The following is a 14,489-nucleotide window of genomic DNA, read 5'->3' on the forward strand; positions in this document are numbered from 1 at the left end:
TGAAAAAACAATGCTTTGTGATAGTAATAGACAAGCCAAGTACTTCGAGCAAATTGTAATTACAAATTTGTTTATTAATGTACATAATTAAAAGGTAGAAGAAGTACTAATTAATGATCATGACCTATAAGATCCTTGTTTGAGTGCATGCCTATGCTGTTGAATGACCAAAACTGAGCCATTAATGTTGAAGTCCGAAGAAGCCAAGAGATCTCCTACAGTGCCAAGCTCAGGACACTCCTCCCAATCACAAATACCGGTTGTCAGTGGTGAGTGTCCTCGCCCGCCTTTCCCTACTATGAACAAAGAGTACAAATCCCCAATGTCTCTAAGAGCTGCCACCGTTTGTGCTGCATTGTTCACATACTGCTCCACGTATGCAACTTGGCCCGATGACACGTCTCTGATCAATATATACTCATCAGTCACATATAATTGGAAAAATATTTCTATTAAAATATTTTTATATCCCATGGCATGATTTGAGTTAGAATATAAATTTTAACATTTGAATATTAAATATCAAATCATAGTGGATAATATGTGACATAAAAACTTTCAAATAGTACTTACACTCTTTTAAACGATTTGTTATCTAGATGATTGGCCTATCAAATTATTTATAATGTATGACATTAACTAATCGATGCGATTGTTCGTGGATGAAAAATTCAACATAAAGAATAGTATTATGATGCGGCCATACAGAAATAAGTAATGTTATATATAGTCATAAAGTGAGCAAGTGTCGTACAGTCGTTTAAAAAAAAAAAAGTAGAATTTACTATTAAAAAATTATTTTTTTTAATATTGATCATGTATTTTTTTTTAAAATGATTATAAGACACTTGCACACTCATGACTTCAACTATCATTTCTCATTTTGCACAAATAAACCCACAACGTGATCAAAGTAACACTAAATGGTCAATGGTACCTATCATAGAAGTCGGACAAGAAGACATTGTCAACTTCATTAGTGCCATTCCCGGTCTCTAGTCTTGACAACGCCCTTAAAACTCCATCAACCCCATCTGATGCTGCATTAGACCCATCCGTTGCATTATCCTTCTGGGAATTGTATGCGCTTGGTGATGATATTGATGACGAGGAAGCTGGCAGGAACCTAATGACAGTCAAGTTTATCCGAGGATGAGCAGCGATGCGTCTACTCCATGCAACAGCCTCACGATCGTCCGGACCGCCAAAGAATAGAGTCGCAACATGCTGCACAGTTTCAGACCCAAGCAGTTGCGAAAACCCAGGAACCCCGTCAATGCCTCGGCTAACAATAACGCCGACAGAGCATGGTGCATGGCGAAGAATCTTCTGGTTTGTTGTCCGAACACCCTCTTTCCCACTGTCCATTTTCCCGTCAATTCTTTGGTGCTTGTGGAAAGGGAGAAGAATAATCGACACCCGCAAGTCCTCTGCGATGTTACAGACATCCTCGTACAAACTTGTGAAGGATGACACGGCTTTACTTAGGTGGATTAAGATTCTTGTCTCTGCTGTAAACGCATCCATGGCGTCATGGATTCCCAGAACATCATTTCCGCCATAGCCTTCCTCGTCGCTAAGTTCATGATCTTCAAGTTCATGATAAGATACATTGATCCTGCGTTTTTGTACGAGTTCTATTAGGTGCATTAAATAAGGGTTTGTTGGTGCTTTCTGAGAGCCGCTTAGTGCTGATATGAGCGAAAGAATGGCTGGCATATGACGAGGTCCATACACACATGCGAGCAAACTAAGCTCTTCATCTGCACTCTGTATTATTTCAAGGGCCGTCCGCTTATTTCCAAACGATCTTTCGTCTTTTCTCAGCAGGAAAGCTACAATCGGGCCTGAGATTATTGTGTTGACGACTATTGATATCAGCAAAAGATTATAAGCTTTTGGACTCCACAACTGAAATGGCAGCAAAATCATATCAAAATTAGACTTTGCTTGTCATGGTACTTTAAAAAATTATGATTAAGCTGTGTATATATAACATGACCCCTTACATCTGACATGACATGAGCTGATTTATAAGAGAGGGTGCTTTTCAGGCACACCCCTTCACATAGATATATTAAACAGAGCTTATTTTCAACATAAATTTTTAAAAAAATTTCAACCTGATATGTCAACCTCTAGAAGGGTGCATTTTTTACACTGGCGTGTATAAAAATGAAGAAAAACTTACAATGAGGGTCTTTGAAGAGGAGCCAATGAACAGCAGATCAGCATGGCCTTTCAGGTTCAGCAAAAAACCAAGGAGAAACGCCTCTTTCAGTGGAATTTGTAGGTACTGGCAAGCAGCAAGAGTGCCAGTAATCTTGCTGACAACGCTCAACGACACCATGATAACAACAATAAGCACATTATTCCAGCTATTCAGAAAACTCGCATTAACTCGGAACCCAATGTAGCCAAAGTAAATAGGAAGTATGAAGTTGTGAACAGAATAGGTAAGCTTGTGCACCAAAGTCCTTGCTGTTTTACCTTCCTTGGGGAACAACAGGCCGATGAGAAAACAATTCATTAGGCTATTATAATTAGCCCATTCAAAGAACATTGAGCTCCCCACAAGAAGTGAAAAGATGAAAAAAACCTCAGGATTTTTCAAGTACTTTTGGTTCTGATTCCGTTTGTTGAACCAATTAGCCAAGTACTTGTTTATAATCACGACTGAGAAACTGAGGAAAAGGCAATAGGAACCATATTTCAGGACTTTCCCTGAATTAAAAGCGACAATGAAATTGAAAATTAGAAGGCAAGACATTTCAATCAGGAGTGACCCAGCTATTGCCATCCGACCAATGTCCGAGGTATCAAACTTCAACTCCGCCGCCAAACGAATCACAACCGGAGAGGCTGTGTAGGCTAAGATTAACATGATGATGAAAACGAAAGTGAACTTGAAGTCACGCTCTTCTAACTGACGGGAAAGGAAGAAGGAGCCTCCCAGTCCAGAGATGAAGCCGAATGCGACACCACCGTATGTGAGAGCGCTCACCGCACGTAAGTTGCGTCTTATGTAAGGAATGTCTGTCTCTAGCCCGATTAGGAACATGAATATGATACGGCAAAATAGACCAAAAATTTCATAGAAATCAGCAGAAATACTTTGGAAAAAGAATTCTCTCACTTTTGGAATATTTGATAGCCCTGAGGGACCCAGCACCAATCCAGCCTACAATGAAAAACAACCAAGGTACGTACTGTTAGTTGTGACATATATACATGCATGTTTTGGAACCTAAAAAAACAAATCAAATAGAAACTGCTGCAAATTTAGAATATGTTTCTGTGTGTTTGAATAATGAAACGCTAGCTTACAAAGATTTGAGCAATGGGTCCAGGTTGACCAAAGGCCTTGAGCACGAGGTGGAAGAAGTGGGAGATGACAAGAATTCCAGACACTTGCATGGCCATTGAGGTAAGAGGATTGAAGAAATCCTCTTGACAAACCATGCGGTGGGTAGCGTCCATTTTCTTAAACTGTCTGGAAGGGAACGAAGAATCGATCGAGGAAGACAAGAAAGAGGGTAAATTCACATGCAATTTCGGATTGTCATGATTTAGATCCCCCTGTTCATTAAAGGATCAATGAGATCCGCAAAAATTCAACGTCTTTTTTCACCTTTTCTCGTCTTGGTCATCAACTTTGGCATCCTCGCATGATAAACAACAAACATTTATTGAGGTGTCCTATTACTAAATTACCAATTCTAGACAGAAAGAGATCTGCAAATCGCAGTAATGGTAGGATTGAAAAGACTGATCATCAATGTATGAGGATTAAGGAACTGATGTTCAGAGGGAATTTAGGCACCTGAGATTCGCATCGGCTCCTTGATATGATGATGTATGGTGCTACGGGAAGAAAGGGATGAGAAGAAGCATGGAAAGAAAAGAAAAGAAGAAAAAAATGAATATTTGCTCTGTGCGTGATCTTTTCCAAGTCTTAAGCGTTGATAGATTAATTCGCAATCGAGAGGAAGAAAAAGAGATCAAAAGCATGAACGTCGAGTGTATGAACGAATTATTTGTTTGTGAGAATGAAGCTGAAGGAGAGAACAGAAAGTGGAGTTGTGTTCCTCAAGAGAATGGCCACAAAAAGTTGTGAAAAATATTAATTCTTTTCCAATAATAGATGTAGTGGAATTCTTTTTCATTTTTCCAAATGTCATGTTTTTAAGATTATTTATATAAAATATTTTTTATTAAAAAAAAATCATTCAATGCATGTATGGATTTTGCCTTGCGATTGATGCAATTCTTCCACCCGAAACCGCCGACATCCATCTTTTCCGTCAGGCAATCTCTCTCGTTCCTCCATTTTCCTTTTCGATTTTGCTTATTTTATTTTGACTTTGAACGCAAGTCTGTGATTCTGTATTTAGAAAATCTAATTTCGTCTCGATTGGTTACGTAGGGTTATGTAGTACAAATTAGATCATAAATTTTGTTAAAAATTAAATAAAATATTATTATAATATAATTTTTTAATATTAATTTTGTTTTGAATTTTAAAAAAGATAAATTTATTATTATAATTTATATAAAAATTTTAAAAAAATATAATTATTATATAAAATAAAATGAGATTAGATAATGTCGAATATATATTTTGTTTCGACTTTGTGTAACTCGAACGAGCCCCTACCCTTATCCGTCCGCCCATAGGTGAGTTGGGAAAAGAGCTACAAACTAAAACTACACTATTATTTTTAAAATTAATGTGTTTTAAATTTTTTATATAATATGTTAAATTATAAAATTTTCTTTATTATAAAATACATCTATTATTTCTAATAAAAGCTTACCAATTTATAAATTTATTTTTATAAATATTTCTACGTGGCAGCACTTCTCTTTGGGTGAGAGATACTTGATAGTTGCGCAAAAAGGGCCAGAAAACAAAGACAAACACGAAATACACATATTTTTTCACTGTTCAAGGCACTCAATTTCTCTGGGGAGATTGGTGTGATGAACATTCTAGCAAAGGTAAATCCACTGCATCTCTACCATGTTGTGCAGCCACCATCATACGAGGCCGGCACTCTAATCAAAGTCTGATAAATGAGATGAAAATTTTAAATAATATTATTATTATTTTAAAATTTAAAAAAATTAAATTATTTATTATATTTTATATAAAAATTTAAAAAAATTATAATGATGATATGAGAATTTTAAGTTTAAAATAAAAATTTTTACCTAAGAGTTTTATAAATACTTAAATATTTTTAAAAGTTCTACACTAAAAAATTAAATTATTTAAATGCTACGAATTAAAATATATTTTAACATTAAATAAATTAATAAATACATTTAAAAAAACATATCTTTTTAGTCCTTTATTTAAATTTTTAAAAAATATTATCAATAAACAAAAATATCTATGCAATTTCTAAAGAATATGATTAATTATTTTAAAAAAATAAAAAATTTAAAAAATATTTTTTAATTTATTTCTAAATAAATATAACAAAATTATTAAACAGTAAATAAATTTTAATATTTAAATTTATTACTTAAATTATAAATTATATTTTTTGCTGCAATCAGTTACTAGACTTGCTGAACAAAAATTATTAGGTATTTTAAGAATATAAATGACATAATACTTTTATCTAATTAAATAATGACATACCATTGTATATTGATATGAGATGAAAATTTAAGTAAACTATTATTTTTTTAATATTATTTTTAATTTAAAATTTTTTTAAAAAATAATTTATTTATTATATTTTATTTAACAATTTTAAAAAAATGTAATAATAAGATAATTTATAGCTTTAGAAATATGTAGCAACTACCATGAATGACATACAGGTTCGGTTTTCAAGCTCCACGCTCACGTTGGAGGTGAAGCTGTTTTTCACATTCTTTTTTATTTCGCAAGAACTGCTGTGCTAATTTTACTAGTTCGATTTCAGAAACAAATTACAATCATCGCTCCCTCGCTCGCCTCCTTCATGATTTCATCGCTCGTTTCAAGAAGGCGACGATGATACTTTGTCAAACTTAACTTTCCTCCACTTCTTTCGAACGCTTCCTCGATCTTTTTCTTTTCTTTTTCACGGGTGTTTCCTTAAAGTACTTCCCCAAATTCCCCAAGCCCTCTTTTTCCGACCTACCAAGAAACTCTCCCTACTCGCTTTTTCACCATAAGAACTGAGCTTTCCATAAAAGCACCAAATGAGGTTAAGAAAAAGAAAAACAGAGGACCGTCATCTTCTACCTCCTGTTAATCAATTCCCAATTATTCATACGACGTAAATAACTCATATGAAACATGGTTATGGGGGGTAGCAACGATCCAACAAATCTAAATCCTCAACAAATGACATACCCAAATTACCAAACTCAAAAACCGAAAAATGGACAGAATCAAACAACAGCGAAACTGAAGAGAGGCTCCCGACCAAGTGAGGAGAAGTTTGGTATATATTTTTTCTCACAACATCTTCATTCATAATGCTGATGCTTTTGCTTTACTAGATATATTTAAATACATCAAAAGAGAAAAATAGCAACTCCCAAAGAGACATCTCAGTAACATTCACAGTATCAACATAAACAAAATTCCTCAAAATGCTTCTTCTTCGTCTCTCAAAAACCCCTTTTTTTCTCCCTGTAAAGCATTTAGACATAGTTTCTCTATTCATTTCTTTTATGTATATATAGATATATTCAAGCGGCAGCTATAGTGCTTGTTCGGAAAGGGTAGTCCTGGGTTTCGTTTGGGGAGGTGGATTCTCTATGCTGCTTTTTCCTCAACGCATTCACAGAAGAGGAGAGATTCTGGTTATTCTCATTGGCTTCATCTATTTCTATTTGCTGTTGTCTGCAGTCTTCACTGCAGAATGGTGTGTCCCCTCTGCATATAGTTAACCCAAAATTCCCATTATTCAGATGAACATCATTTGTGGGATAAATTTCTTAAAAAATCATTAAAGGTTAAAAGAGAGTACAACATCAAACTCTCATCGAAACGAGAATATATTTAAAAAAGTTATGAACTTGACAGCTTTTCATGGCTGTTAAGAGTAAGAAATTGGGAGAATTTCCGTTCTTAATTTTCACATTTGCCGAGAGGCAGCCTCATTTCCACCAAATATGGACTGCTAAGACAATATTTTCAATAAAGCACGCACGTTCTTTTTTAAGAAACGTGCAAAAGAAAAGATGCTAACCTGTACATGAAGATGTCTTTGTTATTCCCAAGTGGTTTCTTGCAGAGAAAACAGGCTTCCAAGAAATGGGGCCGGTGCTCTTCGAGTCTTGCATCATAGAACCTCCCAGATCTTGGAGACAAAACCGAAGCGCTTCTGAAACTATTCCTCGTATTACCATTACAAGGAGCACTGTGACACAACCTAGACAAGAAAGGTTGTCTGTGGTGCTGGGTTCCAGAGAAGCCAACTTCCATGTCTGCCAAAGAGGCCAACCCATCATCTCCCTCGACGAAACATGGCCTTCTCGTAGAACTACCAGAGTCCATGAGACTAGCTAATGTATTATGTCCTCAAATGTATCTGAGTTGAAGAAATTGCAGAGAGAGAAAAAGAGACCAGAGACACGAGAGAGAGTGATACGGAGAGGAAAATGGGATGTGACGAGATATAAAGAAGTTGGAGAAGACTCGGAAGGGGAGGGAGCAATAAACAACGGCAGGTTTCAGGAATCCGTGCAAGTGAATCCATTGGCTCAAATTACCTGCATCTCAAAGTACCCACCAACTTGCTCAAATTATCACTATTTTTCTCCATTATTTACAATAATGGCATATAAGAAGTAACGAAAGGTTCAAGGAGTGGCAGTCCCGTGATTTTCTTAAGAAGAGGGTGAAAGAAAAGATATTTCCTTCTGGAAAGGGCCCCAAAGATGTTGCAAGCCGGGTCTCCACTCGCGAGCCCAACCTCACATGATCTCACTCGCCTGATGCTATACGTTGTAACGTCAAGATTTTAGTCGGGGCAGTGTGGGGAAAGGGAATTAAAGCCTACCACGACACGCTCGTACTGTGCGCGTTAACGTAACGTTCACACTGCCCACCCACGGTCTTAAGTTTCTGCCTCAACTTGCTCGTCAAGTCAAAGACTTGTTACTTTTTTTTTTTAGCCGAAGACTTGTTAAGTTTTCATTAAAAATAGAAAAATAAAATAAAGACTGCTTTTAAAAAGTATATATATTATTAGTTTGTATTTACCTAATAAATGAAATAAGATGAATAGAAATAAAAATTAAAAATTATATAAAATATTATTAAAATATTTTTTAATATATTATTATTTTAAAATTTGAAAATTTTAAATTATTTATTTAATTTTATATAAAAATTTAAAAAAATTATAATAATTATATGAAATAAGATGTATAGTGAAAATAAACAAACCCAAATTTAGGTCTATTCATTAAAAAAGGGTTTACTAATTTAGCATATAAATTTAAGATTAGATCAAAACTATTTCAAAGTCATTATAGATTAAAAATAATAATTTTATAATGTTTATCAAGTATTTAAGATTATTTAAAAATTCGAACAGATAAAAAAACATTAAAAAATAAATTTTAATATATCTATTTCTCATCTATTTAAAAAAAATTATCTTTTTTCAAATAAGATATTTATTTTTACTGTACCATTTTCTTGATAAATATGTAACATATTTCTATAAGTTTCATTAGTTATAAACGGATGTGAAAATACACGACTTGTAATTATCATAATAGTTATAAAATAAATTAAAATCTTAATATTCTAATACAGTTAATATGAAAGATTCACACGTTAACCGTGATTTAAGTCCGAACACTTATGAACAATTACAAAAACTTGATGTTCAGTTTTATATATTTTATTAATTTAATTGGTTGAGTTATTAAATTAAAAAAAATTAAAAATATTTTAATTAATTATTTTTGAGGTATATATTGGAGTCATAAATAAATAAATAAAGTGAAAAAAATCGTAGCGCACGCGCCATAAATGCAAGGTGGAATTCCAAAGTCCCGGGGTTGCATCCAGCCCTCTCTCCTCCAGAGGCGTGGTTTCCACTTTTCGCTCTTTATATTTCCCCCATCTTTTGTCCCACACTCCCAGTCCCTACCTCTCACCCTCCCTCCATAAACTTTACCCCATATTCTTTTGTCGTTTTCCCCCCACAAACACGCCAAAACCCCACCCTCGGGTCCCACTAGACCATCCCTAGTGGTCCCATCCACCATCCCCTACTATGATGTCGTGGGTCCCCCCTTCATAACTGGTATTGTTTTCTTTTTATTAAAACATTAAAAAATAAAAACTCTTTTCCCTAGGTTTTTGTTCCCTTCTGTACCGACCTGCCCATTTTAACCACGTACAGCTGCCCTCCCTCCTCCATCTCCGATTGGCGATTACTCACAGCTCTTTCCACGTGTCCTTTAGCTCCAGGTACCACCGCACCAGCTAGGCCTATTCCACGGCCTCCACGTGGCCAAAATTGATTTATAATCCATCGACCATTTCTGACGGTTGGATTACATTACTCCTAGAGATTTGCGAACCGTCTATCCGTCCGTTTCTTCTGGAACATCCCTCGGATTCAGTCAACTTTTTAAAAACCGGTATGTATAAATTTCTAAAAATTAATTTTTAAAATGGGGCCAACTTTTTTTTTGATGGGGCCAACTTAGTAGATCGTTATATTTTAAGGTTCGTTTATTTATTATATATTTTTAATATTTTAAAAAATAAAAAATGATATTAATATATTCAAAATCAATTATTTAATTATTAAGTAAAAAAATTTATCGAGAAGTACGTTTGAGCGTTAAGAATTGAGAGGCACACAAGTTTTTTCCTTTTAAGATTGTGTTTGTTTAACTCATCTGTCTTAAATTAATTTTTTTTATACTAATCTTAACTTTCTTCATATATATATTAATTTAAAAAATTAAACTTATTTTAATATAAAAAAGTTAAACTTTTATTTATTATTATTTACTTATTTATTATTATTATTTAATATTTTATTATAATTTATTCACTACTTTTTCATTACTATTAATAAATAATCTAAATTACTTAAAAGACTGCCTAATCGTACCGTGTATTACTGCTCTCTTCCCTTTCTCAGAAGGCATGGTACGTATTTGAATCGCAATTACTAGGGAAGAAGCTTTCGAAAAAAAAAAAAGAGGGAAGGAGATATTATGGCATCGTCCGTTGTGAATAAGATATTATGATATTTGATTAAGACTTATAAATGTTATTTTTATTAACATAAATGATATTAAAGTGGGTCAGTTTCATTTACTTCTTCTTAAAAAAAAATCAATTTACAATCACATAAAAAATTTATTCTAATGTGGATCCTATATTTTTTTATCAGACATAGTAATGTATGAAATTGACATACTTTAAAACCATATATATCATTATTTTTTAAAAAATATAAAATATTATATTAAAATTATTTAACTAAAAAGTTATAAGTTTTAAATATTTAGTCCGGTTAATAGTTGCTACTATTTTCATTTAGAAAAATGCTTCTACCTTTCTCAGGTGTACCGCTCAAAGTAACATATATATATATATATATATATATAAAATCTGACCCATTCAGTTGGGGGGGCCTTCGACGCGATGGACTTGAAGAAGGTTGAAGCACCGCCCTTTGGAATTATAGACGTGTGTGTTTGAATTGACCCAACCTTATTTAAGGCTACCATCCATCCGATTTCACAACGTAATTGAAATGCTCACCTTTTTCTCTTGACTCTTTTTATTACCCATCCTTACTTATTATGACCCATTAAAATACCATCACGGATATCATTATTCCATCTCCTTTTCTTCGCTACTCTGTCTCGCATTACATTTTCTTCTTTCTTTATTTTTTTGTTGTGTCATTTTCAAGGCCATGTTGATGTCGTCATCTAATTTTACTTTTACCGTGAAATTCATGGGATATTAGTATGAATAACCTTAGTAATTAACACCAAAATCCTTAATTATTTCCTCCTATTTAATACACTCTTTTTTATCCTTTTTTTTTTCTAAAGCTATTTTTTTTATAGATTTTATATTTATTTATTTTTTAAAAAATAAATATACGAGACTTTCATATTTTAAAATTGTAGATATTATTTATCTAAAATAAATATAATATATTATATGAAATTATGTTAACACCGCTTGACCTTGTCAATAGATGCCGCATTATTCTGTTGATGTGATTAGGAGACTACAAGGCCGTGGATTCCCGGCTTTTTGGGTTGCTTCATTTTTTAATAAGAATCCAAACAACAATCAATCAAATTTTCACCAACCCATACATACTTTGAAAAACAATACCTGAAAAAATCAAAGAGGTGATGTCCTGGACCATAACCCGATGTAATCAAAATAGCGACATCCCATGTCCTCTACCGCAAGAGTTGTCACTCTATATAATACTGTTGATGCGTGAACGTCGAGTGCCATCGTAGATAGGGAATATAAGTAAGAGAAATATTACTTCTTATCTTTATATTAGATATTAATATATAATTTTTTATTTAAATATAGATATTTACTTATCAATATATATTTAAATAAAAAAATAAAAATAATAAATAACATATTAGTATATAATGTAAAAGATGATATCTTAAAATAAATGATATCTTTGAATGATATCTTTATATGTAAAAGAATAAACCAATTTTTATTTGAACTATGGTCATAAATTTTTTTTAGTTATGAATAATTTTTTTCTTTTGTTCCAAACCATATATTTTTCTGGATATTTTGTTTAGATTTTAAGCTATCATTAAGTTTTTTATTTTAATTTATAATAAATAAAAGAGGCATAGATACTCTTAATAATTATAATAAATAAAAAATAAAAAATATTTAATATAATAAAACAAAGAATTATATATATATAGAAGTGTCATCTTCACCATCTAAAATGCATTGCTGACCCTTTAAAAATCCAAAGATTCAATTAAAATATTTAAAAATAATAATATTTTGAAGCGAACACATCAAAGAATGGATTTTCATTCATTATCGATGCTTGAAAAATGCATCCTAATTTGTTAAGCAAGTTTGTCTTTTGTTTGCATAATTTTTGTTGCGGGGATTCACACGCAATCCCCTAATCATTTAATGAAAGTCTACATTAAAAAAAGTATATAAGTCGTGGGATTCTGATAAAAATAATGGAAATTGGTCCAAAGTTAAATAATTTGATAGCAACAGTGATAAAAATCTCAGCAATACTTTTTGTTTCAATGGTTCTAGAGGTGAAATTCGGGATAATTTATAATTATATTTAATATTATTTATTAAAAAAATACTTCTAGATGTGAAACTAAATTGATCGGCTAATCTCCCAATCTAAATGGCTTATTTTCAACTCCGGCCCTCTAAATCTTTCAATATAAATAAAAAAGATAAGTGTTAGAGAAATTTATTTTACAATATAGCGTAACATATTAAGTCGTATTAGTCTATAAGACTATTTTTATGAAATCTTTAAAAAAATATTATAAAGACAATAACAAGAATTTAAAAAAATATATTTATCATCATTTCAATGACTATTTTTGTATAACGCACAAAATTAAAGTAAATAATAAGTAAATTTTTAATCATTTTATATCACATCAGAGAACGACTGAAAGATCAATTTTATTTGATTAACGGGGTTTTGCAAGTGGAATGGACTCAGCCAACAGAGTTGTTGCTATCACTTCCTTGTGAGTGACACGAATCAACTTGCAACAAGAGACGCGGTTTTCATTGATGTCAAATTCTTCATGGTCCCCTTCTTTGTGGGAATAAAATTAAATAATTTTTGGCCTTTCTCTTCCTTTTTTTTCTCGCTACTTTGTTAAAAATGAAAGTCTTCGATATGGACACCAAGCTGTTTTGAAGAGATCGCGTTCTTTCACTTTCAATTCTTAAAGTTCAAGTAAATTGATTACAAATCTAGCTGATTTGCAGGGCAAACTGAGGGGAAATTCAAAGAATTTTCAAAGAAATTTAAATAGCAATTATATGGATTGTTTGGTACAACTACTTGATTGACGAATTCAGCAAGTAAACGAAATAAAAAAAAAATTATTCATCATTTATTTTCTCGTCATCTCATAATGTGACATTAGATTATAAATCAATTTATAAGAAAAATATAATAAATAATTTATAACAATTTAATATCATATTATAAAAGGATAAAAATTAAAATAATAAATAGTATTAGTCGTGAACGAAAATCTCACCATTATAAATTCCAGTTGATTTATTTTTTTTGTTTTCCCAAATTTTTGTTTTTTTTTTTAATTTAAGATTTTCCGCCTCAAACTCCAAATTCCAAAACAGGGAAATAATAAATGAGTATTAACTATCAACCCCCAAGACAAGTTTAAAGTCTTTGAAGTCAATAATAGCAATGCCAAGGACCAAACATTAGTAATTTCCACTCCTTTCGTCGAGAGAGGGTCCAAAAGGAACGGTGAGAAATTAGTCGAAGCCTCTCCATTCCTCGAGTCATGCATGCAATGTTCTAGAAAAATGATTAATATTTTTAAAAACTTTTATTTAAATTTATAGATTTAAATTCAGAAAAAAATGAAAATAATTTCACAATAATTTTAATAGAAGAAAAATTATATACACTACACTATCATCATATTTTCTTTTTATTATATAAGATGTAACATATTTATCATTATTAAATAATAAAAAATTATTTCTTTTAATAAGAGTTGAATATAAAAAGAATTTCTATTTGTTTAAATTAAAATTATATTTATAAGCCAATTTAGAAGACTTACGCTCTATGTTACTGGCATAACATGATTTGATTGAGGATTTAATTTTAAGTTTCTCTTATTAATCAAATCATATTATATTAATAGTGTAAACAGTATATTTCACGCTGACTTATAAGCAACATTGCACATAAAGATCAAATCCCTCTTTATACATTTTAATTTAACCGTCCAATAGTTGTAACTTTAGGAAATATTAAGTTTCGTTTAGTTATACAAATAAAAATTTTGTGAATAGTATTGAGATAATTGTAAATAGTAATAAAATTATTTAAGTTGAGATTTTTATGATATTTTGAAAAAGAAGAAATAAAAAGTTGAATAAAAATTATAAAATTAAAAGATGATTATATATTATTTTTTAATATTATTTTTGTTTTGACATTTGAAAAAGTTAAATTATTTTTTACATTTTGTTTAGAAGTTTAGGAAAATTGTATTGATTTGATAATGATTAAATGAAAAAGTTAAAAATTTGAAATTGAAAAAAGTATATGTTTAAATGATGTTTGGATATTAAGATAAAATTATTTAAAAGGTTCATGAAACCAAACCAAGCCGAAATCAAAGTTTCATTAGCAAACATTTATTAATTTCATATTAATAATAATGATTGTAAGGGTCTCTCTGCCTACATGCCAGAGGCCCAAAGCGTTGGCCCAAATATAAAGCGGGTC

The 14,489-nt window shown here is 31.5% G+C and overlaps 2 protein-coding genes across 4 annotated transcripts; both read right to left on the reverse strand.

The window, feature by feature from the left end:
• LOC122289198 (cation/H(+) antiporter 2-like) lies at positions 1-4,156 on the reverse strand. 3 transcript variants are annotated; one of them, XM_043096169.1, is made up of 5 exons: positions 3,824-4,156; positions 3,328-3,653; positions 2,192-3,181; positions 938-1,911; positions 1-403 (listed from the first exon to the last, which is right to left on the reverse strand). In XM_043096169.1, exons 2-5 carry the CDS (start codon positions 3,478-3,480, stop codon positions 118-120), a joined length of 2,403 nt encoding a protein of 800 aa, XP_042952103.1. In that variant the 5' UTR covers positions 3,481-3,653; positions 3,824-4,156; the 3' UTR covers positions 1-117. The 3 variants fall into 3 exon arrangements, with proteins under 3 accessions (XP_042952103.1, XP_042952104.1, XP_042952102.1); XM_043096170.1 differs by having other exon boundaries at positions 3,328-3,663; XM_043096168.1 differs by having other exon boundaries at positions 3,328-4,156.
• Positions 4,157-6,410: 2,254 nt separating this feature from the next.
• Positions 6,411-7,732, reverse strand: LOC122290519 (FCS-Like Zinc finger 2-like). The gene is made up of 2 exons (XM_043098280.1): positions 7,200-7,732; positions 6,411-6,883 (listed from the first exon to the last, which is right to left on the reverse strand). Exons 1-2 carry the CDS (start codon positions 7,505-7,507, stop codon positions 6,697-6,699), a joined length of 495 nt encoding a protein of 164 aa, XP_042954214.1. The 5' UTR covers positions 7,508-7,732; the 3' UTR covers positions 6,411-6,696.
• Positions 7,733-14,489: the final 6,757 nt, after the last annotated feature.

The sequence above is a fragment of the Carya illinoinensis genome, chromosome 12, assembly GCF_018687715.1.
Source record: "Carya illinoinensis cultivar Pawnee chromosome 12, C.illinoinensisPawnee_v1, whole genome shotgun sequence".
In the NCBI taxonomy this organism is placed as follows: Eukaryota; Viridiplantae; Streptophyta; class Magnoliopsida; order Fagales; family Juglandaceae; genus Carya; species Carya illinoinensis.